This window comes from Ricinus communis, chromosome 3 (genome assembly GCF_019578655.1).
Source record: "Ricinus communis isolate WT05 ecotype wild-type chromosome 3, ASM1957865v1, whole genome shotgun sequence".
In the NCBI taxonomy this organism is placed as follows: Eukaryota; Viridiplantae; Streptophyta; class Magnoliopsida; order Malpighiales; family Euphorbiaceae; genus Ricinus; species Ricinus communis.
Genome location: NC_063258.1, coordinates 27281974 through 27307784, shown reverse-complemented (window position 1 = coordinate 27307784; position 25811 = coordinate 27281974). Strand labels below are relative to the sequence as shown.

The following is a 25811-nucleotide window of genomic DNA, read 5'->3' as shown; positions in this document are numbered from 1 at the left end:
TGATACATTGAAGATAAAAAGGGTACTTGAGTTCTTTGATATTACAAAGAAAATGATCAGATTGGGTTTTCTTGTTTTGTTCGTCGGAATTGGTACAGCTTACGCAGAAGTTTCTCGAGATGCTATGAGAAAGATTGACAGATTGAATGAGGAAGGTCCATATTTTGGTATCGTAGTGCCCAATGCCTTTGAGATGAATCCTCTTCTTCAGTCTCAGAATTTTGTAGCTCATGCTCAAGTTCCCTACTTGGATTTTTCAGGTAAATCTTATGCTTTTCTTTTTTCTTTTCCTCATTATGCTTGGCGATGAAGAAGGGAAGATACTTCATAGGAAAAGAAAGAGAGTTCAAGGGAGAAAAGAAATACATCTACCTTTCTATATTTAGTTACAATAATCATTAAAATAAAGGGAGAAAAATTAGGATTTTAATTTTTATTAAACCATAGAAAAAAAATAAATAATTAATTTTTTTATGAGTTCAAATATATTTTACACTTTAAATTGGAATATAATTAATTTCAACTTTCATAAGAGGAATGGAAAAGAATTATTTCTCTTTTATTTTTCTTTTTCTCTAAAAAATTTTAATTGCCAAATATAATTAGAATTAACTTATTTTCTATTTTATTCCCTTTCCTTTTGATTACCTTCTATTATTGCATAATGCAAATTTTTATGGCACTTCTAAAATCCTGCATATATACAATTAAATATTTGATATTGTCTTTCCTCTTCTTTATATTCTAATTATCATTGGCTTTCTTTTTCTAAAAGAAATAGAAAGCTGAGGTTTAATACAAATAAGAAATTTTTATTAATTATATTAAATTAGAACAATACCTTTCCTAACAATGAGGTAAATATGAAAAGTTTTTATTTAGGCTTGATTTATATATCATAATTTATAGGAAAATGATACGTACATACGAGTATTTTATATTTTATATTTAAATGATTAACATATGCTTTATTATTTAAAATTAATGAATATGCATTATCAATTTGGTGTATCTATGAAAATATAGACCAACGCTAGACAATAATTTCTTTGTTATATATTATCTTTTAAACTCTTTGTTTTTTTTTACTTCACAGGGAGAAGATTTAGGATAGGGAAGGTGGAAAATGTGAAGGTTATAATTGTCATGACAGGATTAAGCATGGTATGTTAATATTCGATGCATCTTCCTTTTATATCATGCCATACTTTGAATTTTATTTTGTTCTAATTTTCTTATTCAAATAGCTAAATGCAGGTGTAACTACACAATTACTGCTAAGTCTATTCAAGGTAAATGGCGTTGTACACTATGGAATTGCAGGAAATGCAAATCCTTCTCTCCAGATTGGAGATGTGACTATCCCTCAATACTGGGCTCACACTGGCCTTTGGAATTGGCAGGTAAAATATAACTTCTGTGATCAAAGAATTCCTCTAATGTAACCCAAAAAAAGAAAAAAAAAAAACTCTCCAAGGAATTTCTGCTATAAAAAAGCATATAAAAAGTTTTCCTTTCTTGGGTGTACTTAGATCCTAATTAAAATAAATTTTTGTGACTTCAATACATGAGTAGAGGTACGGAGATGGGCCTGACGATCAACTCCCTTTAGAATCTAATGGAGACTATACCAGGAAAATAGGTTTTCTCGACTTTTCTGATTACAACAACAAGACTGACACCAAACTTGGCAAGCAATCAGTAGATAACCTGTTAAACAATGTCTGGTACCAACCTGAAGAGATCTTTCCTGTAAATGGAGTTCCTGAAGTTAGACAGCATGCCTTCTGGGTTCCTGTTGATAAACATTACTTCAAAATCGCGAAGAAAGTTCAGGTTCTTCATCTCCTACATTTCGCAAAACTGCAATATATAAATGTATCGAGCTCATTGGTATTAAGAATTCTGTTTTCTACAATGTAGGGACTGAAGTTAGAAGGATGTGTGAATTCAACATGCTTGCCAAGAACACCTGTAGTGGTGAGAGTAAAAAAGGGGGTCAGTGCAAATGTTTTTGTCGACAATAGTGCTTATCGCGAATTCCTGAACTCCAAATTCAATGCAACCCCAATTGATATGGAGAGTGCAGCAGTCGCCCTGATCTGTCAACAGCAGCGTACACCTTTCATCGCTATCAGGGCTTTGTCTGATTTAGCAGGTGGGGGTTCTGCTGTTTCAAATGAAGCTGGTATTTTTGCCTCTTTGGCTGCTCAAAATTCTGTTGCTGCTTTACTTAGATTCATTGCTTTATTGTTTGCTTAATTAGTCATGTAATTCTTCCAAGAGACTGGCTTCCATCATTTAGTTGATAATTACACAAATAAATGGAAATTTAAATTGATAATTAAGCCATATTCTATGGCCAAATCAAGGCCTGGACGACATATATAACATTTTTCTAATAAATAAACTATTTGTTGAATGATTAAGTGTCAATCAGATTAAACAAAAATGCGAGAATAAAAAATTAATAAGTTTTGGAATGGTGATGCTGGAGTATGCTGTCTTAAGAATAACCCAAAAAAATTGACTAAAACCTATTAAAGATTTGATCATGCCATCGATAATATGATAGAAAATCCAGTGACAAGTGGAAGAAGCAAAATGCTGATACTGGGTTAAGGCCGGCAAGGGCGGCAAGAGGGTCCCAACCCTTTTGGCTTTCTTCCTCCGACTAAGTCTAACCTTTCCGCCAAAATTCAAAGCTAATAAAATTACAAAAACAACCTTTGTTTATTTCGTGCGGGAATGGTACAATCAGTTGTGTTTGATATTAAAAGCACAATAAAGCTGAGGTTAAGCTAATCATTTCAGACTTAACAACGTCCGCCCCATCCTTTTCGCGCCAGCAACTGAAAATTAAAATAAAATCAGGTTTTCCCGTCAGTTTCCCACTCCACATCTTTACTCCGTAAACGCACATTCAAACTCTTACCATACATGCTCCACCACCGCCATGACAACCGCCGCCACATCATCCCAAATCCTCCACCAAATCTCCTCCTTTCTCTCTGAAGCCCTCTCCCAACCCGACCTCCGCCGCCATCTTTTCTCCATTCTCCGAAACGGAACCTCCCCTTCCAACAAAACCACCTCTGTTAAACCCTTAAATCTAGCCTTAGAAACTCTTGAGAAAGCCCTTTCCGCTACAAACCCTTTTGTTCAATCCTCCTCACTCCGCCTCGCAGAAAGTCTCCTCCTCTCATACCCTGAAACCCCATTCTCTTCTTTCCTTCTCTCCCTTCTTTATAGCCTTACACAACAACCCACTAATGCCTCCATTAGCCTCCTGAACATCTTCTATTTAGATCCTTTATTAGCACGGTCCGAGATAGCTCCTCTCATTTTCCAGGAACTGTTTTTAGTGCATCTTTTACCAGTTCTCGATTGGTTTAATGAACAAAGATCAAGAATATCATCAGCTTCTTTCTCAATGAACATGAGCTACGATGACAGAGATGAAGATTCGGCTTGTGATGTCTCTATTATTCTTCCTAGCTCGAAACTGTTGTCAAAAATGAGTGGAGGGCAAGCGTTGGAATTCAGGGAATTAGAAGGTAGTTATGATGATGTGCTTGATGAGAATTGCAGAGTTTATGCACAATACTTTAAGGAGATTTTAAAGAACAATGACGAAAATAGAGTAATTACACCACCATCGTTAATCTTGAAGGAGACAGGGAAAGTTGATAAATTGAATGGCAGCGAAGATAAAATGATCAAAACAGAGGAACTCGGATTAAAGAATGGACGGTATAATGTAATGCTGCATATTTTTTTTTTAATCTTTCATTATAAATTGGTTGTTCTTTTACCAATTAGTTCATAAATAATTCAATCTTTAATCCCATCAGGTGCATTTGAATTCTCTTCACATATTCCATTTTTTCTTTAGACAAGCAAAATTTTGTTTTAGTAGATTGCTTTTTGTTGTTGTTAGATTCACCTTATTGGATTTTGCTTTGAATGTGTCAACAAGACAAAGAAATAATTTAAATATGGTATTTTTAATTATCATATCAATTATTTGAGTAGGTCAACCTAAAACCCAAATTGGACTACGTGACAAAGTTGGACCATTTTCTTGTATTAATTCTTCAACACAATAATGATTACATTGCATACGCTTGGCAATAGTCAATTTGTTAATTTCTCACATATGATATGAGATGCATACGGGCCAATGATATTAGAAGGTCAACTTGATTTTCAAAAAAAAAAAACAAAAAATAATAAAAATCATTTTTGGCATTATGTAGGCCAATTTTATAAGAATAATTAAACAACCACCATATATATAATTATTCTTTTTTTCCATTGTTTGTTCTGTGTTTTCCTTTCGTCCTATGCATCATCTGAGACAAAGTATTAATTGGATTCTTTGAACCGTTCAAGCTCCAACTAATTGCAGAGAAAAGTTCATTACAATGGCCTGCGAGTTTCCTCTTGTCAAAGTGACTGGATAGGACGATCAACTGGCATGTTTCTTGCTAAATTTGTTTGTTTTCTTACATAGTCAAACAAAAAGTCTCTGTTTGACAACTCCAAGCTCAGTGTTGTTTTCTAGCAGCTATTAACTTTATTTTCCTTGTATTTTCAATTTTCGCAGCCAATATGGGCTGATGGAGAAAGATCAGTTGAATTCTTTAGTTTCGGTGGCAGCAGCAGATCCAAGTTTCCCCCCTCATCAAATCCTCGAAGAGTATCTGCAAAAACTCTCAAAAATCATTACTCTAGGGCACTGACAACATCGCCAGCTGTAATTTCTGATTCTGAATTGGAGTCTTCTCTGGATGACAATATGGTTAATTCTTCTTCTTCAGAATCTGAAGCCGAACTTGAGGTAATCGTTGCTAACAAGAATTTAGTACAATTCTTGACTGATTTAACAATGCTGCTGTTTTTGGTTATAAATATTTTCTCGTTGTCTTGTAGGTAAAAGATAGAAAATTGCCATTGTTTCAGCATAGACAAAGACAAACCCAGAAGCAAAAACAGCCTATAATTGCTGATTCTAGTAGGTATATTTTCTTGAAAGTAACCTCATCAACTTTAGATTGTGCATTGCAACTCCGCTCACGTTTTTGAATCTTTCTGTCACCATTAGTTCTACAGATCATGTAATGGGAGATATAGATAACCATCCAGGTGCCGGAAAACATACACCTCCTAAGGACTTTGTCTGTCCGATTACAAGCCATTTGCTCGATGATCCAGTGACTCTTGAAACAGGACAGACTTATGAACGAAGGGCAATTCAAGAGTGGATAAGCAGAGGAAACTCAACATGTCCAATTACGCGACAGGCTTTGCATAGCAACCAACTGCCCAAGACAAATTATGTACTCAAAAGACTTGTTGCAAGCTGGCGAGAACAGAATCCTGAATTCGCCTCAAACCAGTCTGAAACTGCACCACAGAAGACTGAGCCAAACTTCAAATCAACAATAATTTCTCCAGTTACTTCTCCTAATAGTGTAATTAGTCAATCTGCGATTGATAGCACAATGAGTGAGCTGCGACAGGCCATTACCGATCTTTGTATGTCAGAAATTCTAAGCGAGTCTGAAATGGCAGTCCTTCGAATTGAGCAATTCTGGCAGGAACTTAATATGGACCTTGATGTTCAAAGTATGCTTTCAAAACCTCCAGTTATTAATGGTTTTGTGGAGATCCTTTTCAATTCTCTCGATCCACAGGTGTTGAAAGCGACAGTTTTTCTTTTGTCTGAATTGGGGTCGAGGGATAAAGGTGTGGTCCAGACACTAACAAGAGTTGAATCTGATGTAGAATGCATTGTGGCTCTTTTCAAGAATGGTTTATGGGAGGCTGTTGTACTGATATATCTGTTAAGACCTTCTACAATGAGTCTACTAGAGATGGACTTGGTGGAATCTCTCTTAACAGTCATTAAGAAGAAAGAAGATATGCTCAAGATGTGTTTGAAGCCCAAAACAGCTGCTGTGCTCCTACTTGGACAAATCCTCAGCAGTAGTGAAGAAAGTATTGTTATTTCAATCGTCAATGCCATTGTTTCAACCAAAGTAATCAAAAGTATTGCTGGCTGTTTGGAAGCCGAGTGCGCAGAGGAGCGAATCGCTGCAGTTGGGATCTTATCAAGATGCATGCAAGAACATGGGAAATGTAGAAACACAATATCTGCTAAAGCTGAATTGGCTCCAGTTTTGGATAGCTTCTTGAGCGCAACTGATGGAGAACGATTTGAGATAGTTCTCTTCTTTTCTGAATTAGTCAAATTGAACAGGTACATTCAGTCTCAAGTTCAAGCCTTAGATGCATGTGTTATCTGTGGACTTTGTGTCCGTGAATCTTTGATTTAGGCCTGTAACAGTAAACTTTAGTTTTTGATATTTCCTTAGGAGGACATTAAGTGAACAAGTTCTTCACATTATTAAGGATGAAGGTCCTGTAAGTACAATGCACAGCCTTGTTAGTTTTTTGCAGACAGCTCTTCAAGATCAATGTCCTGTTGTGGCTGGTCTCTTACTCCAGCTTGATCTTCTGGTATGTCTCTTTCTTCTGCTGGACATAATGAACTATGGACAAATCTAATTGTATGATGGCTGATTGCACTAAATGATAACATGGCAGGCTGAGCCGAGAAAGATGAGCATTTACCGAGAGGAGGCGATAGATACCCTCATTTCATGCCTCAGAAAATCTGAATTTACTGCTGCTCAAATTGCAGCTGCAGATACCATTGTGTCATTGCAAGGAAGGTTCACTGCCTCCGGGAAGTCTCTTAGTAGAGCAATTCTTCTGAAACGTGCTGGACTTAGCAAAAGTTACAGAAATCTTACACGCATGGAGAAGCTAGGCAATCTGTCAGGAGAAATTGAAGAAACATCGGTCTGCTTCCGTAAATTGCTAATTAACAGCTTGAAATTGCTTATCTTTTCCATTTTTAATCTGTGCCAGGTATTTTGCTGCTTCTGTTGATATCTGCAGGAAGAAGAGCAGGCAGCTGAAAATTGGGAAAGAAAAATGGCATTTGCTCTAATAAGCCATGAGTTTGGTTTAATCTTTGAGGCTTTAGCGGAAGGTTTAAAGAGCAGAAATGCAGATTTACGTTCAGCGTGCTTTGTGTCCGCAACATGGCTCGTACATATGCTTGGTGTTCTTCCAGACACAGGGATACGAGGAGCAGCCCGAGTTTGTTTGCTCAAATGCTTCATCACAATTTTCAAGTCGGCAAAGGACACAGAAGACAAAGTCCTTGCATTGCTTGCTCTAAAAAGCTTCATAAATGACCCTGGTAAGTGGTACTTGATTTGAGATGAAGTGAATTTTCTTTTTAAGAAATCAGAACAAGATGCGAAAGGTTAAGCTCCATGGGATGCTAAATTTTCCTTATATGATGCATCCGTTGGAGAATGATTATTTTATAGCAGTTTATCAGGATTTGCATTGTATCTAAATTGAACCCCGTGATTTACTTGAAAAACTTACACGCTTGACCTTGTGAATCTAGAGGGGCTCCGAGATCTCACTTCCTACATGAGGGATATTAAGAAGGGTCTGAGAGAACTTAAGAAATCCTCTCCCTTGGCACTTGAAATTCTGAAAATACTGTCTGAGGGACACGAGTCCAGTGCTGTAAGCTTGTTACTCCAGAAAATTATGATTTTGTGTTTTTTCTTTCAAAAATTTGAGATTTAATGAAAGAAAAAAATAATGTGCTTGTTGGCCATCAGGAATTGTGGAATCATGAACAACTCGCTCAAGCAGATTGCACTGAGAATGGAGAAGTGCTTTCTGTTACTTGCTTCAAAGACAAAATATTTTCTGGCCATTCAGATGGAACCATAAAGGTAAATTATCTTTCTAGTTAAATTGTGGCATGGCAAGATACGTTATGGTTCCTGATTTATTTTTCCAAATTCTATGGTTTCTGATTGTGAATGTCTGTCAAAATAAGCTTTCCTTAACCTTAGCCGAAAATGTTTCTCAAAACTCACGGATGAAATTTAGTGAAATTTGAGCTCAAAAACATTCTTTTTTGCGCTTCCTGAAGATTTGGACTGGTAGAGGCAGTGTTCTTCATCTCATCCAAGAAATTAAAGAGCATACCAAGGCAGTCACTAGCTTGGTAGTTTTACAATCAGGAGAAAGACTGTATAGTGGTTCACTTGATAGAACTGCAAGGGTATGCTCTAATTAACTCTTTTCACTCTGGTCGAATTTGGTTACAGGAAAAACTTCCAGATATATACGAATGTTTCTTAATTGTGATGATTAGGTCTGGTCCATTGGCAATGAAGAACTGCATTGTGTACAAATACATGATATGAAGGACCAGGTTCAGAGTCTAGTAGTAGCCAATAGCATTTCCTGCTTCATTCCGCAGGGTGCTGGTGTTAAGGTATCATTTTAAAGTCATTCATCTTTTCCTTTGCTGGGAAGTTTTATTGTCTTTACAGTTAAAAGGAACGGCATAATTGAAGATAAGCGAACAATGGTTTTCAATTTTTCCTGTCAGGTTCACTCATGGAATGGAGGATCCAAATTGTTGAATTCGAATAAATATGTCAAGTGCTTAACTCTTATACAAGGAAAGCTATACTGTGGATGTCATGATAGTAGCATTCAGGTATCTTGCATCAGCTGCTCTCCTTTTCTTTTCTGCAAATTGAAGTTCTGAATTAAAGTGCCTCTTTCAGGAAATTGATTTGGCAACAGGAACACTCGTTACCATTCAACATGGATCAAGAAAATTATTAGGAAAAGCAAATCCCATACATGCATTGCAAGTTGGCAATGGACTGATATATGCAGCCAGCTCTGCCTTAGATGGAGCAGCTGTTAAGGTATAATCTTAAAAAAAAGACTATTTCTTGTTTGAATTGTCTCTTCTCTTTCAGTGCTAACAATGTCTAGTTCTTTTGGTCTGTTAAAGATTTGGAATGCTTCAAATTATGGCCCGGCTGGCTCTCTGCCAACTACGCTGGAAGTAAGAGCCATTGCAGTAAGCTCCGAGCTAATCTATTTAGGGTCTAAAGGAGGAAATGTAGAAATTTGGGATCAGAAAAAGCTAAGCATAATTGAAACTCTACAAACTGGCACAGAAGGGGCTAGGATTCTTTGCATGGCTCTTGATAGTAATGAAGAGATGTTAGTCATTGGAACTTCAGATGGTCGAATTCAGGTAAAAGATTTCAGCCTTTTCTTGCATTTTCCTGCCATCAAACAATTCTGATATCTCATTTACAAATGCAATAATCCAAATCTTCTGTGGTTTTCTAAATTCACTATCAAAACACTGTGCTGTTTTGCAGGCATGGGGACTGAGTTAGCCATTCAGGACGTTGAAAGAAATTCTTTATTTTACTATTATTCTTTGGAAGAAGAGAGGAGAGATTATTATTGTTATTATTTTTTAATTGAGATTCATTTGCACCCTTTATATAACAAAACTCCGTTGAAATTGTATATATCTGAAACTGAAACAATGGAAAAGGATTCTTCCGCCTGAGGCAGCTTTTGAACTCGTTACTGCATTTTTACCGAAACTAATTCCTTTTTTATTTAATAATAACTTTGATGTGAGAAAACCTCAGTGCAGCCTAGACTTCGACCTTTAAATTTTGAGAAGAAAAATTAGCGACGAAACTTTAAACGACGTCACCAGTTGTCATGCTGAACTTTACTTCTAGGGACGAATTTAGTGTCTCCTATTGTCACTAATGGTCGTGTCGTCTCTTTACCTACTATGAAGTATAAACTTTTCGACGGCATTTGCAACATTTTAAAACATGTCAGAACTATATTCGGTGACGATAGATTAGCCGCCAAAGTATTTATCGACCCCGAGAAAACCACTGGTTTTTCTTATTTGTTCATAAATCTAGATTTATATAAAAGCATAGTGATGCATACTTTTCCTTATATGTGTTAATAATTTTGAAAAATAGATATAGTAATGATGTATAATGTTTTACTTATTATATGTTTGAAACTACTTTATACACATATAATTAATATATCAACTAACAAATTATTAATCTAATTATTTTAATATTTAAAAATAGCATATTAACTATGTTTTTTTTCTCAATTAAAAAAAAATTAAAATACCCAAAATTCTATTAGAAAATAATATTAAAATATTAGATTTAGTATTTATTTTGTTATTTATTAAAAATTTATTGCATTTTTTAATTTATAGTAGATTAAACTTTATTCACAGTCTTTTTAAATAAATAAGTACATTCTTACTTTTCGAATTAAAGAATATGTATATTTAATTTGTATTGTGGCTATTTTCTTCCGTGAGAATGTAAATATCCAAAAAATGGATTAGATTAGGATAATATATATGTCCGCAAAAAAAAAAAAAAAAAAAAAAAAAAAATATATATATATATATATATATATATATATATATATGTAATAGTTAATGCCTTCATGGTACCTAAATTTTAAAATTATAAAAAATAGATTAAATTTACAATTGAAAGTATAAAATTAATATTATGTCTAAATTTAAGACAATATTATACTACAATATAAGAAATTAAAAAAATATAAAAATAAATTATGTTAATTTTAAATTAAATGATAATGTTAAATTTTATTTGAAGCATGATTCCTCTTTATTAAAGTGTTGATTTAATCTAATAATCTAAAATAATTTAGAGTGAACGAGGCAAAATCTTTGTGCGTGGTGAAACACTATCTTAAGAATTTAAAATATTTGTATACCCAAAATTCGAATTCTAAATTTTACTAATTATATTTGCAAAAAAAATATTATCTCGTCTGTGCTTTGATATTTTAATTAAACTTTTATTCACATATGCAAGTAAAGTAACTTAGTGAAATGCCCTCTGACATAGCTGGGTGCCATGGTTCAAAATTCAGCAAACAACAAAAGAAAAAAGGGGTAATAACAACAACAAAAGTAAAGAATGTGGCACTTATCCAGTTTCTGGACACAATAAGCATATGAAGACCTGACCTAACCTCAAAAAGCAGTTGAATGAAACGAGGAACGACTACTCTCCACATGATAAACACATACATATATAATAAATATAACGTATATGGTTATCTAAATTCTTTTTTCCCTATTAACATAATTAATTCTCCAAAAGTTTTTACCTTTTAAGTTAAGAATGAAGAAACTGTACATATTGCACCATCCAATCCATAATATAAATGAAACCACCACTAACTGCCTTAAAGCAACCAATGGTAATTAGTTTCAGGAATATCAACACATGCTTATGCTTCTGTAATTTCCCATTTGTGTGAAACTGACTCCTATTGGTGGGTGCAGATTTGCATTCTTTTGTATATTGTAACAGAGATTTAGGCATTCTTCCTTACAGCAGAGTTTCTGAGATTGAATATATAGCAGGTATTCTATATGCTTTCTATCTCTGTTTCGATAATTTATGTTCATTAGCTGTAGTGTGTGAATATATCGAAGAAAGATGCTTGGCAAAAGTTGGGTTGCTTTCTCAAATTTATGTGTGTAATTTAGTGAAAATGATATCTACTTGCACTTGCACAGGTTAGCACCTAAAGCCTTTTTTTCTTCTTTGAAATATGTGATTTTCCAGCCCAGAATAATCGATTTTCCAACAGAGTTTCTGCCATTTTCATCTCTATTACGATTGAATAAAAGAAAATCCTGTTGCGTTAAGTTTTTTGCAGTTGAACTTTTCTGCGTACTGAGATGCTTCAAATTATATATTCTTTATGTTGAAAAGGACATATTATTTTTGTCAATTACCAACTTAGATTTGTATTCTTTCCCATGTTTATTGCAAAGAGAAGGTTACAGTCTTGAATAACCATTATTTCATTATTATTGGCAGCGGTGAAAATATTAATTAATTATTAGTAGTGTGTTGATAATAGTACCAACAGTAGAAAACTTTTATAACTATAATGATTAAATGGTTAGTAGTGATGTTTCCTGAATTATAGCAGCAGTGAGAAATGGTGGCACCATGCGGGATTGTGGTAGCTAAGAAGAGTTGGGAATTAAAGAGATTTATTGGCAATGGTGGTGCCGATGATGCCAATGGAAGAACAATTTAATAAACTGAAAATCAAACTTCCAAAACATATATAATGTTATACAAGACATACCGAAGAATAAGATTAAAATATTTTTTGCATATGTAATGTGAAAAAACCAAAACCGTATAATAGTTGGAACATATATAGGCACAGGCACTTGATGCTAAACCAAAATGATTAGCTTCTTTGTAATCTCCACCCTCTTACTCTAAAATCCAATTCCTTGTTCTTGTTCTTTCAATTTATATATGTGCACAGTCATAGAATACCATTTCGTTGCAGGGGGAAGAAAGCAACAATGGAGATTGCCTCAGATGATACCAAAAAAACCCGAGAAATTAAACGGCAAAAGGGTGGCCTCAGGACCATGCCTTTTATCATAGGTAGTACTTGCTTTCTTTCTTTTTTTGTATGTCCCCTTTATTTTTTATTTTCATTTCAATTCAATCGAGTGCGTGACGCTCTTATTCTTGGTAACGCAGCTAATGAGGCCTTTGAAAAAGTTGCTGGAGTTGGGCTTCATGCAAATATGATCGTATACCTGCAAAATGAATATAATTTAAGCAGTGCTACTGGAGCTACTATATTGTTTCTTTGGTTAGCCATTTCATATTTTACACCTATTTTAGGAGCTTTCGTTTCTGATTCCTACTTGGGTCGGTTTCTTGTGATCGTGCTTGGAACATTAATCAGTATTCTTGTAAGCAAATCGATATGCTTTCTCGTTTCCAATCCTACAAAGTAATCAATACTCAACATTCTTGTAGAATTGTGTATTTATATATGCTGTCGTTGCAGGGAATAATTCTGTTATGGCTAACAGCTATCATTCCAAGCGCAAGGCCACCACATTGTGACCAAATAGATGGGAATTTACAAGGCTGCGCATCTCCAAATGCAGCACAGTTGTTGTTTCTTCTCTCCGCATTTGCTCTGATGGCTATAGGGGCTGGTGGCATTAGGCCATGTTCTTTAGCATTTGGTGCAGATCAGTTTGATAATCCGAATAACCCAAGAAACGAGAAGACATTGCAAAGCTTCTTCAATTGGTATTATGCTTCAGTTGGGATATCGGTCATGGTTTCGGTCATATTCATAGTCGCTATACAAGATGCAGCTGGTTGGGTTATAGGTTTTGGAGTTCCAGTTGGGTTTATGCTCTTGTCAATTACTATGTTCCTCATGGGTTCTTCCCGATATATCAAACTGAAGGCTGATAAAAGCTTGCTTTCTGGTTTTGCTCAAGTAATTGCTGCAACATGGAAGAAAAAAAACCTTTCTCTGGCACCGTATGATTCTGATAAGTGGTATTATCACAAGGGTTCGAAGTTTATCGTGCCAACAGAAAAACTCAGGTACATATCTTCATTAATCAAATAGAAATTTTGATTCAAAATTATTCAAATCAAAATACTAAAATGCTATGAGATTCTGAGTTGATTTTCTTATTTTTTTTAAATTAATTAAACTCCAGCTGGGTTTCAAACTCGCGAGCTTGTCATCCCGGTGATGACTTACGAAGGAGCATATGCTTTTATGAAGTGTGCAGTGCATTGGAATTACCAAATATGTAAAATACTAATTTTATTTTTGTTGTTATTTTTCAGCTTTCTGAACAAAGCTTGCGTAATTAGAAATCCTGACAAGGAGTTGGATAGTGATGGATTGGCTGTAGATCCATGGAATCTGTGCACAGTTAAACAAGTAGAAGAGCTAAAAGCATTGATGAAAGTCCTGCCGATATGGTCTACTGGCATCATGATCTCAGTTACATTAAGCCAGCAGGCATTCCCTGTGCTCCAAGCAGAAACCATGGACAGACGATTTATAGGAAAGGCCAAAATACCAGCAGGTTCCTTTGGTGTATTTACAATCCTAACTTTGACGATATGGGTTGCCATCTACGATCAGGTTTTAGTTCCAAGAATAGCAAAAATCACTAAACGACCTCGAGGACTAACCAATAAGCAGCGGATGGGAATGGGGTTAGCACTCTCATGCCTAGCTACTGCAATGGCAGGGGCAGTAGAGCACCAGCGGCGTGCAACGGCACTTAATGAAGGACTTGCAGACAAGCCTAAAGGTCAAGTGAACATGTCCGCAATGTGGTTGGTGCCTCAGCATTGCCTTACAGGACTAGCCGAGGCGTTGAATGCAATCGGACAAATAGAGTTCTACTACTCTCAGTTCCCAAAGACTATGACTAGCATTGGGGTGGCTTTATTCTCCCTCGGTATGGCATTTGGGAATTTAGTAGGGAGTCTTATAGTAGGAGTTCTGAGTCATGCCACAAGCAATAATGATGAGAAAGTGAGTTGGGTATCAAATAATCTCAACAAGGGTCATTACGATTATTACTACTGGCTTCTTTCTGGTCTTAGTGTGGTGAACTTGTTCTACTATTTGATATGTAGTCGAGCTTATGGAAGTGAGGACCTCAGGATTTCGGATGTGGCGGAGGCCATTGAAGAAGACGAAGACGAAGAAGAAATGGATAAAACTGTGGAGTCTCAAATCAAATTTGCTTCTGTTTGATTTGTACAATCAGCTTTTGGATTTTTCTTTACATGTCCGCTTAAATCATACCAACTTAGCTTAATTAATGATTTGAGTCAGGTAAATATATCGGCATTTTAGATATATACTACGATTTATAAAAATATAAAATGAAGAATTAAATTCACAAAAATCATGGGACAATGACGGGTTTATCTGAAAGCACTTTTTACGCTGTATTTGTGTATTCCAAATGGAACATTTAGGTTCCTGCAACAAGTCGAATAAAACAAGACAAAGTTAAACGGGCAAATTCATGGATTAAGAAAATATTTAATATTACTTAAAAATTAATTAAATTAGATTAAACTATTTTTTAATAGATTTTGTAGAATTTATTATACCTGATAATACAGAAACAAAATTAAAATAAATAATAATTAAATTTTTTTTAATTTTAAAAAATATATTAATATGTAATAGCGGAAATAATAAGCAAGAGATTCTCAAAGTCTAAGTCTTTGTGTTTAAACTCCCATGTGTATGATGAGTTACAAGAGTTGCAAATTAATTGATGCGAAGACTTGAGGAACTCCCACTAGCTGAAGAATCTCTTGAGAAGCATCCCATTAATGAAAAGAAAAGCTCATTAAGCTAATTACAGTTAACGCATGACGACCTGGCTAGCTAGTTTCAATCGAACTCAGCAGCCATGTTATACAGTATGACTTATATTGTCTAATATTGATTTGGTTCAAATTTTCTGTTGGCAATTATGAGAAAGTGGATTTAGCAGGAAAAAGAAGACAGAAAAGAAACTTCTATATACGTTTCAGTTCTTCTGCCTCAATGATTTTCAGAAGGAATTTAGATATTTCAACCATTGAAGATATGGTAGGAAGAAAAGAAAAAGATAATGGGAGACTGAGACCTCAGTCAATAGTGCTAAATTACCATCCCTGCTTCTTTTTTTATTTGTGAATAATGATATTTTTTCATTACTCAGATAAATGGCGTTAAAATAAACATTTTCTGTTTTTGTTTCTCAAAATTGTAGAGAATTGGCATCCTGATTTCTCAAATAAAATCTTATTGTGAAAAAGATTGAGATATTTGATATTAAAAAAATTAAAAAAAAAAAATGGACAGAAGAAGATAATCGAAGCTTCCTCCCACGTGGAAGCGTGTGATTGGATCTAATCCCCAAAACCCCGCGTCTCTAATGAGACTCTCGTTTCCCAGCCGGGTCACCCCATCCTAATTTCCTTTTTCTTTCTTTATTATTTATTCAATTCTTAAAAAAATTTGACCTCTTTTAATTTATAATTAACAGGAGGAAAAACGGACGTCAAAGCATTCTCAAATGCAATTAATAGATACAAACCATTCTGTATATATACATACACATTGTCCCAATTCTTATCAGTCACACAGACGGCTATTCCCTTGTTAATCGCTGACTCTGCATTGCGGTGTTGATTAAGCTAATGGCTCCGATCGCAGCTGGAGATACTCTTCCTGATGGAACTCTTGCTTACTTTGACGAGCAAGATCAGCTGCAACAAGTCTCTATCCACTCTCTCGCCGCTGGTAAAAAAGTAGTCATTGTCGGTGTTCCCGGAGCATTCACTCCTACTTGCAGGTATGATTTAATCTGCCGTTCCTCGATATTCAGTTTTCTTAAAGAAAAAAGTCAGGTATTTTCATTTTTATTTCTTTCTTTTTCTTTTAGGAAAAAATTGAGTGATTTGATTTCGTGTATTCTATTGTGTTGTATATAGCTTGAAGCATGTCCCCGGTTTTATCGAGAAAGCTGAGGAGCTGAAATCTAAGGGAGTTGCTGAAATTCTTTGCCTCAGCGGTACAGATTATGTCCATTTGGCTATACTAATAATAATACCAATAATGATGATGATAATTGTTATCATTTTTATATTTCTATTTGGTCTGTCTTTGTCGATTTTCTGATTTCTGTTCGTAATATTTCGACTTTACATTACATTGAGGGAAAGTTGATGCAGGTTTCACTTTTCAGAACTCAGAGTCAGATGTGTTTGCATGTAATTGATTGGGAATTTATTCTGGAAGAGTGTAACATATAAGTTTACGCCTTTGTATTTTAATGCGGTCTAAGATTAATCAATTATATGATGTGAGATGAAGGAAAGTTATTGCTTACTCTGGGTTTATTACACTTGAGTTTAACCACCTGTTACTTGTCAATCATATATTTGTTCAGGGTAAAACAGTCAGGTCAATCGGGTGTAATAAGCCATGATTTTTGCTTGTTCATATGAAAAGGTTGTGTTGTACAGTGCAACTATGTGCGTACGGAAAACTCTACTGCTTGTTTGAAGTTATCTTCAACCTTGTGGTTTGATTTAAAGATTGTATAGTTACATGGTTTAATTTGGCATCTGAGGTTGTAGTTTTGGGTATTTGTTTTGTTGCAGTTAATGACCCCTTTGTAATGAAGGCATGGGCCAAAACTTACCCGGAGAACAAGCATGTGAAGTTCCTTGCTGATGGCTCTGCAACATACACCCATGCTCTTGGCCTTGAGCTTGACTTGAAAGAGAAGGGACTAGGAACTCGATCTAGGAGATTTGCTCTCTTGGTTGATGACCTTAAGGTGAAGGCTGCCAATCTTGAAGAAGGTGGCGAGTTTACAGTATCCAGTGTTGATGAAATCTTGAAGGCTCTTTAAATTACACCAGTAATGTTGTTTGTCTTTCTAGTATGCTGTTTGTAATGCAATGTAATCGGCCCTGGATAGCGTAATGGATCCAAGAAATCATACCTGTTTTCTTTGAGGACATTATGTGATGTGTGAAGGTTATGGTAATGGTAATAATAAAGGAGCTGTTGCTTGTTTCGGATGCAAAAGAAGTCTGCATCTTGTATTCTGTTTATATACTCGCTAGTAAATTAAACACAACAAGTTGGCACATGGTACTAGTCATATTGACATGTTATCAGAGAAATGAGCAAGGTTTTAGGCTGTAAACTGCCACGTTGTTAGGTTGTCAACTTGTTGGATTTAATACAGAAGAGTGTAGTGGATCATTCATATGGCGTGGAATAGGAGTTGGTAAAAACCTGTAAACTTAATATAAATTATTAACTAAATTTGCTCTGTTGTTTCTTTTTAATATTTAGTTCCAAATGGGACTGGTTCTACGCAATCTAATCCCACTGAATGTATCCCTTAACCTTTATTGAATCTCTTTAACAAAGATGGCTTAGTTGATTGAGTTTTTAAAATTTAGACCTAAATGCGGTCCGATTTCATTATTTGAACTTAATCTTTTTTATTGAATTTACAGTAATTAAAACAATAAACCAAACATGTCTGAAAAAATCATAATATTTTAAATATATTTTTTTGTTTAGGTCGGTGTGACATGTATTATTTTGTCCCAAAGAATTTCTTTTGCCATTGTAAGAGCGACTGATTCCTTTCTCCAGCCCATACCTTTCTTCAGATTATTTTATATCGAGAAGTGGAGATCATCCCCGAGAAGCTTAGATAAAGCCCAAGACTTTGAAAAAGGGACCAAAACCAAGAAAAATTGATACTTCTTGGATGGATTACCAGATTATTAATGGACTGGACCAGTTGTCGATTGGATTAAATGCAAAACAAAACTTACGCTAGAGGTGATTGTGCAATGAAATGATGCAATTGGTAGCGTACTCCTTGTCCTAGATAGCATGAATCTTGCGAACTGCGAGGTTCTTTTTTACTGTGTCTGCTTGTGAATGGATCCTCAAGCAAAAAGAAACCCAAAAAAGAAATCATTTTGCCTATTTCAAAAAGCTCAAGCAAGTTACAGTTTTAAACTTGCTCTTTTTACAAGAATCTTGCCTGCCTATGATATAAAGGACTCGTTTATATTTCCCAAATTCCCATACGAGTGCTTTTGAAGCTCATTTCTTCTCTCCTCGTTGAAAGAATACCTTGGTATTCTGCAAGTTGAATCTTACGATGGATTAATTAGTATATACCTAAATTTACTCCATGCTCACAAGCAATATACTGATCGGTGAGACGAGCAGTTTTTTGATTTGACCTGTGTGAACCTTTCTGTATTCAAGTGATAATGGCAGAACGCACAAATGTAATTTGCATCATTTCGACTTTTTCCTCAAACTAGCACACCCTTAGTTGCATGCCTTAAAAGCATTTTGTCATAAACAGAATCATTAACACATTTTCATATATTTATCAGGCTCAAGGAAAGGCTTAGCATTATCATTGTAAATTGTAATGGTGGTCGTAACCAAATCGATTGAACCACCCACTTGTTGTCATAGCTAACTTTCTTCTTAAAATCAAACCATACGACAGCCAACTCTCTCTATTAAAGTTTTCTTTTCCTTACATTGAAAAGTTGTTTTCTTACAATGTTTTTTTTATTTCATATATACAAAAAATATCTCACTAGCTTACACGTGTCTAGCTCCTATTAGTGTCAATATTCTATTAGCCCCCCTCAAGTTGGAGCATACAAATTCTGGATGCCTAACTTGGAGATGGAAGCTTGGAACAAAGTGGTAGGAAGGGGCTTTGTAAAAGAATCAACCAATTATTTTGATGAAGGGGCTGGCATAAGATTGATGACTCCACGTTGAATTTTCTCTCGAATGAGATGGCAATCAATTTCTATATGCTTGGTCCTCGCATGATATACAAGATTCTCGGCAATTTTGATGACAGATAAGTTGTCACAATACAGATTTGCTGGAGAAAAGGGGAGCTGCAAATCCTGAAGGAGAAAGTGAAGTCATTGTATCTCACATGTCACTGCAGCTATAGCTCTATACTCTGCTTCACTTGAAGAGTGTGAGGCTGTTTGTTGTTTCTTGGACTTCCATGAGATCAATACTGAACCGAGAAAAACACAGAACCCATTAATGGACTTTCTGGAATCAGGGCATGAAGCCCAATCAGAATCATTGAAAGCTTTAAGCTAGAGATCACCTGTTGCTAGGAAAAATAAGCCCTGTCCTGGAGTCCCTTTCAAATATTGGAGAACTCTATGAGCTGAGGTCAAATGAACATCTGTAGGGGCTTGAAGAAATTGAGATAACTGTTGTACTGCATATGCTATGTCAGGTGTGGGTTAGGTACATCAGCTTGCCAACTAGACTTTTGTATGTTGTAATGTCTTGAAGAACCTGCCCCCCTGTTTTAGACAATTTCTCAGTAGATGCTATCGGTGTCAGTACTAGTTTAGCTCCAAGAAAACCAGTTTCTTGCAAAGTTCTAAAGTGTATTTTCTCTGGCATAGGTTAATACCGGTTTTGGACCTGGTAACTTCTAATCCAAGAAAAAATTTGAGTTCTCCAAGATCCTTAATTTGGAAAATATCATGAAGGAATCTTTTTACCTTTACAACTTATGTCATATCTGAACTTGCTAAGACAGTGTCATCCACATAAATAGCTAAAGCAATAAAGTTTGATCCAGTACCTTTGGTAAAGAGTGAGGAGTCTGAAGCAAACTTGTTTAAACCTCTGAGTATGCAATGCAGCAGTTAGCTTTGCATTCCATTGTCTGCTTGCTTGTTTCAATCCATACAAGCTCTTCTTTAGTTTGCAAACCGTATTGGTCTGCTTAGGCTGAAAACTAGGAGGCAAATCCATGTAAATCTCCTCTTGTAAGTCACCATGCAAAAAGGCGTTGTTGATATCAAGCTGGCAAAGGTTCCAGTCCTTCGCAGCAGCTACGGCCATAAGAGTTCTGATTGTGGTGATCTTTGCTACAGGACTAAAAGTATCAAAAAAGTCAATGCTAGACCTTTGAGTATATCCCTTAGCCACGAGCCTTGCTTTGTATCTTTCTAGAGTCCCATCAGCTTTAAGCTTTGTTTTATACACCCATTTACAACCAATAGTCTGCTTGCCCTTGGGTAAAGGAACTAATTCCCAGGTATTACTTTCTTTTAAAGCAGCTATTTCTTCAGCCATTGCTTATTTCCAACGAGTATGTGAAATTGTCTGATTATAATGTTTTAGTTCAGGTAATATTGTTGTATTACATATATAGGACTTGTAATGAGGTGAGGTCTTGTCATAAGATAGAACTTAAGAAATATGATGTGGTGTGGTTCTATGTTTGGGCAGAGAAACTTCAAAATCGTGAAATTTTGATGGCAAGTGAATATTTCTAGTAGGTTTGGGAGAGGGTTGAGAAACAGTACCTAAATTAATTAGAGGAGACAGTATTTCAGCAGTAAATGAATGGAGTGGATCAACTGATTGTGAATCTGCCCTTTTGAAATCTTCAAGTGAACTTTCATTTTGATAAACAGGGATAAAGAACATCATTGGACGGTATTGTGGCAAAATTCTCTTTAAATGGGAACCTATTTTCTATAAATGGGAACCTATTTTCTATAAATGTTACATCTCTAGAAACAAAAATGCTTTTATTCTCTAAATTGTATACTCCGTAACCTTTAGTGTTTTTAGAAAAACCAATGAAAACACACTTGATTGCTCTAGGATGCATTTTTATCTTAGGATGAGGTAAAACAGAAGCAAATGCTAAACAATCAAAGACTTTGAGCTGATCATAAGAAGGTTTGACCTTGAAAAGGATCTCAAAAGGAGTTGACTAGTTTAAAATTGGTGTTGGGGTCCTGTTAATTAAAAAAAGCAGCATGCAAAACACAATCAATCCAAAAACAAAGAGGGAGATTGGCTTGAATCCTTAAACTCCGTGTAACAGAGAGAATATGCTGGTGTTTTGTTGAGGTGTATAGGTGCAAGAAGTTTGATGAACAATCCCTTTTGATTTGTCAAAATCGGTCATTTTAAATTCTTTGCCATTATCAGTTCTAAAGCATTTAATCTTGACTGAGAACTGAGTTTCAACAAGATGGTAAAAATCAATGATCAAATGTCTAGCTTCTGACTTAAGCTTCATAGGATAGATCCATAGGAATCTGCTCTTATCATCAACTATGGTTAAAAAATATGAATGACCATATATGCTTTTGGTAGGAAATGGTCCTCAAATATCTAAATGAATAAGATAAAAAAAATTGAAGTAGAAAAAGAACTGCTAACAGGGAAAATAGGCCTTTTTTGTTTAGCCAGATGACAAACTTCACATTCAAAGCAATTATCATTAATCATAGCATTATGAAACTGATCAAGAGATTTCATTACTTGTTTAGAAGGGTGACCTAGTCTGTTATGCCACAAAGTAAAAGCAACGACATTACAACTAACAGAAAATGAATTTGAAAACTTCTCAACATCTTCTTGTTATAAAAGCTGATATAATCCATTCACTTGCTTAGCTATACCAGTCATCGTTCAAAGTTTCATGTCCTGAATATAACAAAAGTTGGAGGAAAAAATGAGAGAGTAAAGGTTGTTTTTGGTTAACTACGAAGTGGAGATAAGATTAAAGGTAAAATTTGGTACGTAGAAAATCCTATGAAGAATCAAGGAGGGTGATAATTCAACAGTGCCCATACGTGTAACCTGAACTAATTCATTATTAGGCAACTTCACATATTTATCAAAAACTTTGTAATGTCTTTTGAAAAAACTAAGAGAATTAGTAATGTGATCAGTAGCTCCTGAATCTACAATCCATTTACTATTGTGGAATTGCTTATAACAACATAAAACAGTACCGTTTTTAGCAATAGGATCGAAGGCAGAAGATAGAGCATTAATCTGAGAGGTGGCTGCATTCTGAGAGTCAACTGCCTTTTCTTGAATCATAGACATCAGACTAGTATACTGATCCATTGTAAATGTAATAGGACCATCATCACCAGATTTGTTAAAAGAGTTATCATTGTCATAATTCAATTGATATGCCATCTGTTCAATAGTTAAAAAATTATGACTGTCAGAAGGAAAAGATGTAACCTGGTTTGTAGAACTCGGAAAATTCTTGCTTGCTCCCTTGTGTTCCGGTGGGAACCCATTCTTTCTGTAATACTTGTCAACAGGATGCCCATACATTCCACAGAAAGTGCAGGTAGGCTTCTTGGCCCCATTGTTTGGAAAAATTCCAAAATTGCCAAAAAATCTCTTTTGACTATTACCAAGGTTAAATTGATGGTTTCCTATCTTCGGCCTAAAGCCATTCATATTCTTCAAGTGTTGATTATGTCCAAGATTAAAACCAGTTGTTCTACTTCCAACATTCATATTGAATTTCCCAGCAAGCAGTATATTTGAATTACAAGAAACTATAGCAACACTCAAAGATCGTTCATGTTAAATCACAATAGCAAAGATTTCATTCATAGGGGGCATTGGTTTCATCATAAGAATCTGGGACCTTTGGACAGAGAAATTTTCATTTAACCCTTTAAGAAACTTTAGGATAAAATCTCGTTTCCTGTATTTATTGGCAGAACACTCATAAGCATGTAGAGGTCTCAAATTACATATCTTATCCCATAAGATCTTCAAGTGGGTATGATAAGCAGTAACATAAAGGTTACCTTGTTGCAGAGAGAAGAATTCCTGCTGAAGATCAGAGATCTTTATAAGGTTACCTTATGAAAAATGATCATATAGGTCTACCTAAAGATCGTATGCATAGTCCAACCACATTACACTTTGCCCAATTTCTGTATTAAGAGATCTCTGTAACCAAGAAAGCACAAGATTGTTGCATTTCAATCAAGCATTATAAAAAGGATCTTCTTCCCTAGGAACCTTAATTGAAACATTAACAAATCGAAATTTGTTCTTTAAAATCAAAGACATCTTCATAGATCATGCCTAGCTATGATAGTTGTTGCCGGTTAATTGAGAGGAGGTTAACATGACAAATGGGTTTTCATTTGGATGGATATAGTATTCACTATTCTGATCATCGATCTTGAAGGTTTGTATTAAAATTTTTAGTAGCCATTGAAGATATTGATAGGGAATTTCAGATGTGATTAAGAAGGGAAAGTGGTCGTTAATCAAACAGCCAGCAACCAAGAAAAACAAGAAAAATAGCAACAGAAATAGCAACAGTTCTTTTTTCTTTTTTTTTTCTTTTGGATCGACGAAGCCCGAACTAAGCGAGTCGGATCAGATCCGATCTCTATGACGAACGGATCTTCAATTCGAGAACCTCGCCATAGGCACTAAAGGCTTCTTCTATTTTCTGTTTTTATGGTTTCGTGTTTAGAAAGAGAAGAGTAAGGTTTCTTGAAATGAAAAAAAAAAAAAACAGAAAGAAGGAGAGAGAAAAGAATGTTGGACGCTTTGGAAACAAGATTTTCTCCAGCACTGTTTTGAAGCGACTGAGACAGTAAGAAAGGAAAGAAATACAGCACAAAATGATAAATGACGGGCGTGGTGTCTGTTAAGAGTGTATATGCAGCAGTAGACACAAGGTCGCCGACGAAGCACCACCGCACATACCCACAAGGAAAAATTCAACAGAAACAGAGCTTACATTTCTCGTCAAACTAACAAACTCAGAAATTGTCGCAAAGGGCAAGCGAGCTGCATCCGACACCGTTTTCATCACTAAAAAGTTCCTTCGCAGCACAAACACAATGGCAGGAGGCAACGAAAAAACCACACACACAAATCTCTCTACAGCTTCAACGCTGGCTGCACAGAAAGCAAAACGAGGAGAAGGGAAGGGGAAAATGTTGCTATGATACCATGTCAAAGTTTTCTTTTCCTTACATTGAAAAGTTGTTTTCTTACAATATTTTCTTTGTTTCATATATATAAAAAATATTTCATTAGTTTTACACGTATCTAGCTCCTATTGGTGTCAATATTTTATTGCTCTCTACCTTGTTTAAACAAAATTTCAAGTTCAATATCCGATAGCTATCAACCTTGGACCAAAATCGGGACTCATGGTCAAAGGAGAAGCCTTTACCACGGAAGTTAAGGATCGAGGCATAAGGCTTTATTGGCTCCTCTAACTCTCTCTGGCCATTATCACGGTATACAAGCTTCACAGGTTCTTGATCCTAATGAATTCTATTTACTATCTATAGATTTAGTGTGACAGTACTTGCATTTTTAAAATTAAATAATAAGAAAGAAGGTACTTTCGCACAGAAACTGCATGCATATCTAGTGCCAATTTATTAAGAAAAAAAGCAAAACAAATATCAGAGCTAATTTGGTGTTTATTAGAGGTTTGATAATCGAAATCTACAAAGCTTAATTTATGAGTTTAGTCAGATTTTGTTTCTCGAGACTACGACAAACATCTTCAAGTTGTAGTGGAAGGTCGTCATATTAATTATATGAATAACTAAAGCACTGCACCTTTCCCATCTAAACTAACAAAATTACTTAATTAAGTTAAACTGTTTCTAGGATTCTTTCGAAATAGTTATAACCTCTTTTCTTTTCTTTTTATTTGGGATAGTAGATAAAGAAAATTCGAATTTAAAAATTCTCCATTTTATCAAAAGCCAATTATTGATTGGCATCAAACTTTGATATAGATGATACAGGTGACTTGTTCAACCTCTCAAGCATTTTTGCATTATTGTCATTTATCGATTATCACCGGTCTTTTTGTCTTGTAATTAATCTCCTTCAGCAGATCAGATTATTATGTCACTTTTGTTTTATAAGAATGAGATTCCTTCTAAAAATACCTTAATATTCTATAATTATTGAGATGCACCAACTGAGTAATTGAAGTCAATATTACCACTGTTGATAACACATAGACCATAACAATTGAGATCGAAATTCTAAAGCTCAATTCTAATTATATTAAGTTAATTTACTGGGTTAGAAACCCTATACATCTAAGCATAATATTATCACAATTGAGAAATTTGTTTTGAATATTTGTAGAGCTTTATGCATAGCTTTAATTGGAATATCAACCAGAAAACATCAAATTTGCGACTGAAAATTTTGGAGGTTTGGGCAAATTCTGAAGCTGTGCGGTCGGGAAATTAAGCACAGATGGGAACATACATGCAGTCCTGGCACATGGGTATGAATAGGGACAATGGTAGAGCATATAATAAATGCATTTGTCAAATTATGTCTAAACGGTCATATTTCAACTGTTTCAAAAACATTAAGAAATAACACAAAAATTGAAATCATTAAATCGTATTATTATAAGGAGACGACACCCAAACGAACAATTGTATTGTGTATTTATGTGAGTAGAAGAACATGTGATAGATTACATTTTTCTTTTCTTCTTTTCTTCCCTAAAAAATGCTGTTTCTTTGTCTTTCTCTATGTTGCTTTCTTCTTTTACTTTAAAAAAAAAAAAAAAAAAAAAGAAA

General features: G+C 35.1%; 4 protein-coding genes across 6 annotated transcripts; all 4 read left to right on the top strand.

Annotated features, from left to right (window-relative positions):
- LOC8268336 (bark storage protein A) lies at positions 1–2348 on the top strand. Its single transcript, XM_048371640.1, has 5 exons — positions 1–260; positions 1097–1164; positions 1248–1403; positions 1576–1836; positions 1924–2348. Exons 1-5 carry the CDS (start codon positions 53–55, stop codon positions 2260–2262), a joined length of 1032 nt encoding a protein of 343 aa, XP_048227597.1. The 5' UTR covers positions 1–52; the 3' UTR covers positions 2263–2348.
- Positions 2349–2809: 461 nt separating this feature from the next.
- Positions 2810–9508, top strand: LOC8268337 (putative E3 ubiquitin-protein ligase LIN-1). Of its 2 annotated transcripts, XM_048372453.1 has the most exons (15): positions 2821–3760; positions 4610–4843; positions 4936–5021; positions 5108–6265; positions 6381–6525; positions 6613–6870; positions 6970–7276; positions 7493–7617; positions 7716–7832; positions 8036–8167; positions 8261–8383; positions 8501–8611; positions 8682–8828; positions 8918–9166; positions 9297–9508. In XM_048372453.1, the coding sequence occupies exons 1-15, from the start codon at positions 2957–2959 to the stop codon at positions 9312–9314; spliced, it is 4014 nt and encodes a 1337-aa protein (XP_048228410.1). In that variant the 5' UTR covers positions 2821–2956; the 3' UTR covers positions 9315–9508. The 2 variants fall into 2 exon arrangements, 1 of the variants encoding a protein (XP_048228410.1); XR_007215282.1 differs by lacking the exons at positions 8036–8167; positions 8682–8828; positions 8918–9166; positions 9297–9508 and having other exon boundaries at positions 2810–3760; positions 8214–8383.
- A 1641-nt stretch (positions 9509–11149) lies between these two features.
- On the top strand, positions 11150–14691 carry LOC8268338 (protein NRT1/ PTR FAMILY 1.1). 2 transcript variants are annotated; one of them, XM_002514226.3, is made up of 6 exons: positions 11150–11214; positions 11300–11380; positions 12334–12434; positions 12534–12751; positions 12850–13406; positions 13659–14691. In XM_002514226.3, exons 3-6 carry the CDS (start codon positions 12350–12352, stop codon positions 14584–14586), a joined length of 1788 nt encoding a protein of 595 aa, XP_002514272.2. In that variant the 5' UTR covers positions 11150–11214; positions 11300–11380; positions 12334–12349; the 3' UTR covers positions 14587–14691. The 2 variants fall into 2 exon arrangements, with proteins under 2 accessions (XP_002514272.2, XP_015571635.2); XM_015716149.2 differs by lacking the exons at positions 11150–11214; positions 11300–11380 and adding an exon at positions 11394–11536.
- A 1261-nt stretch (positions 14692–15952) lies between these two features.
- LOC8268339 (peroxiredoxin-2) lies at positions 15953–17433 on the top strand. The gene is made up of 3 exons (XM_002514227.4): positions 15953–16189; positions 16329–16408; positions 17001–17433. The coding sequence occupies exons 1-3, from the start codon at positions 16035–16037 to the stop codon at positions 17252–17254; spliced, it is 489 nt and encodes a 162-aa protein (XP_002514273.1). The 5' UTR covers positions 15953–16034; the 3' UTR covers positions 17255–17433.
- Positions 17434–25811: the final 8378 nt, after the last annotated feature.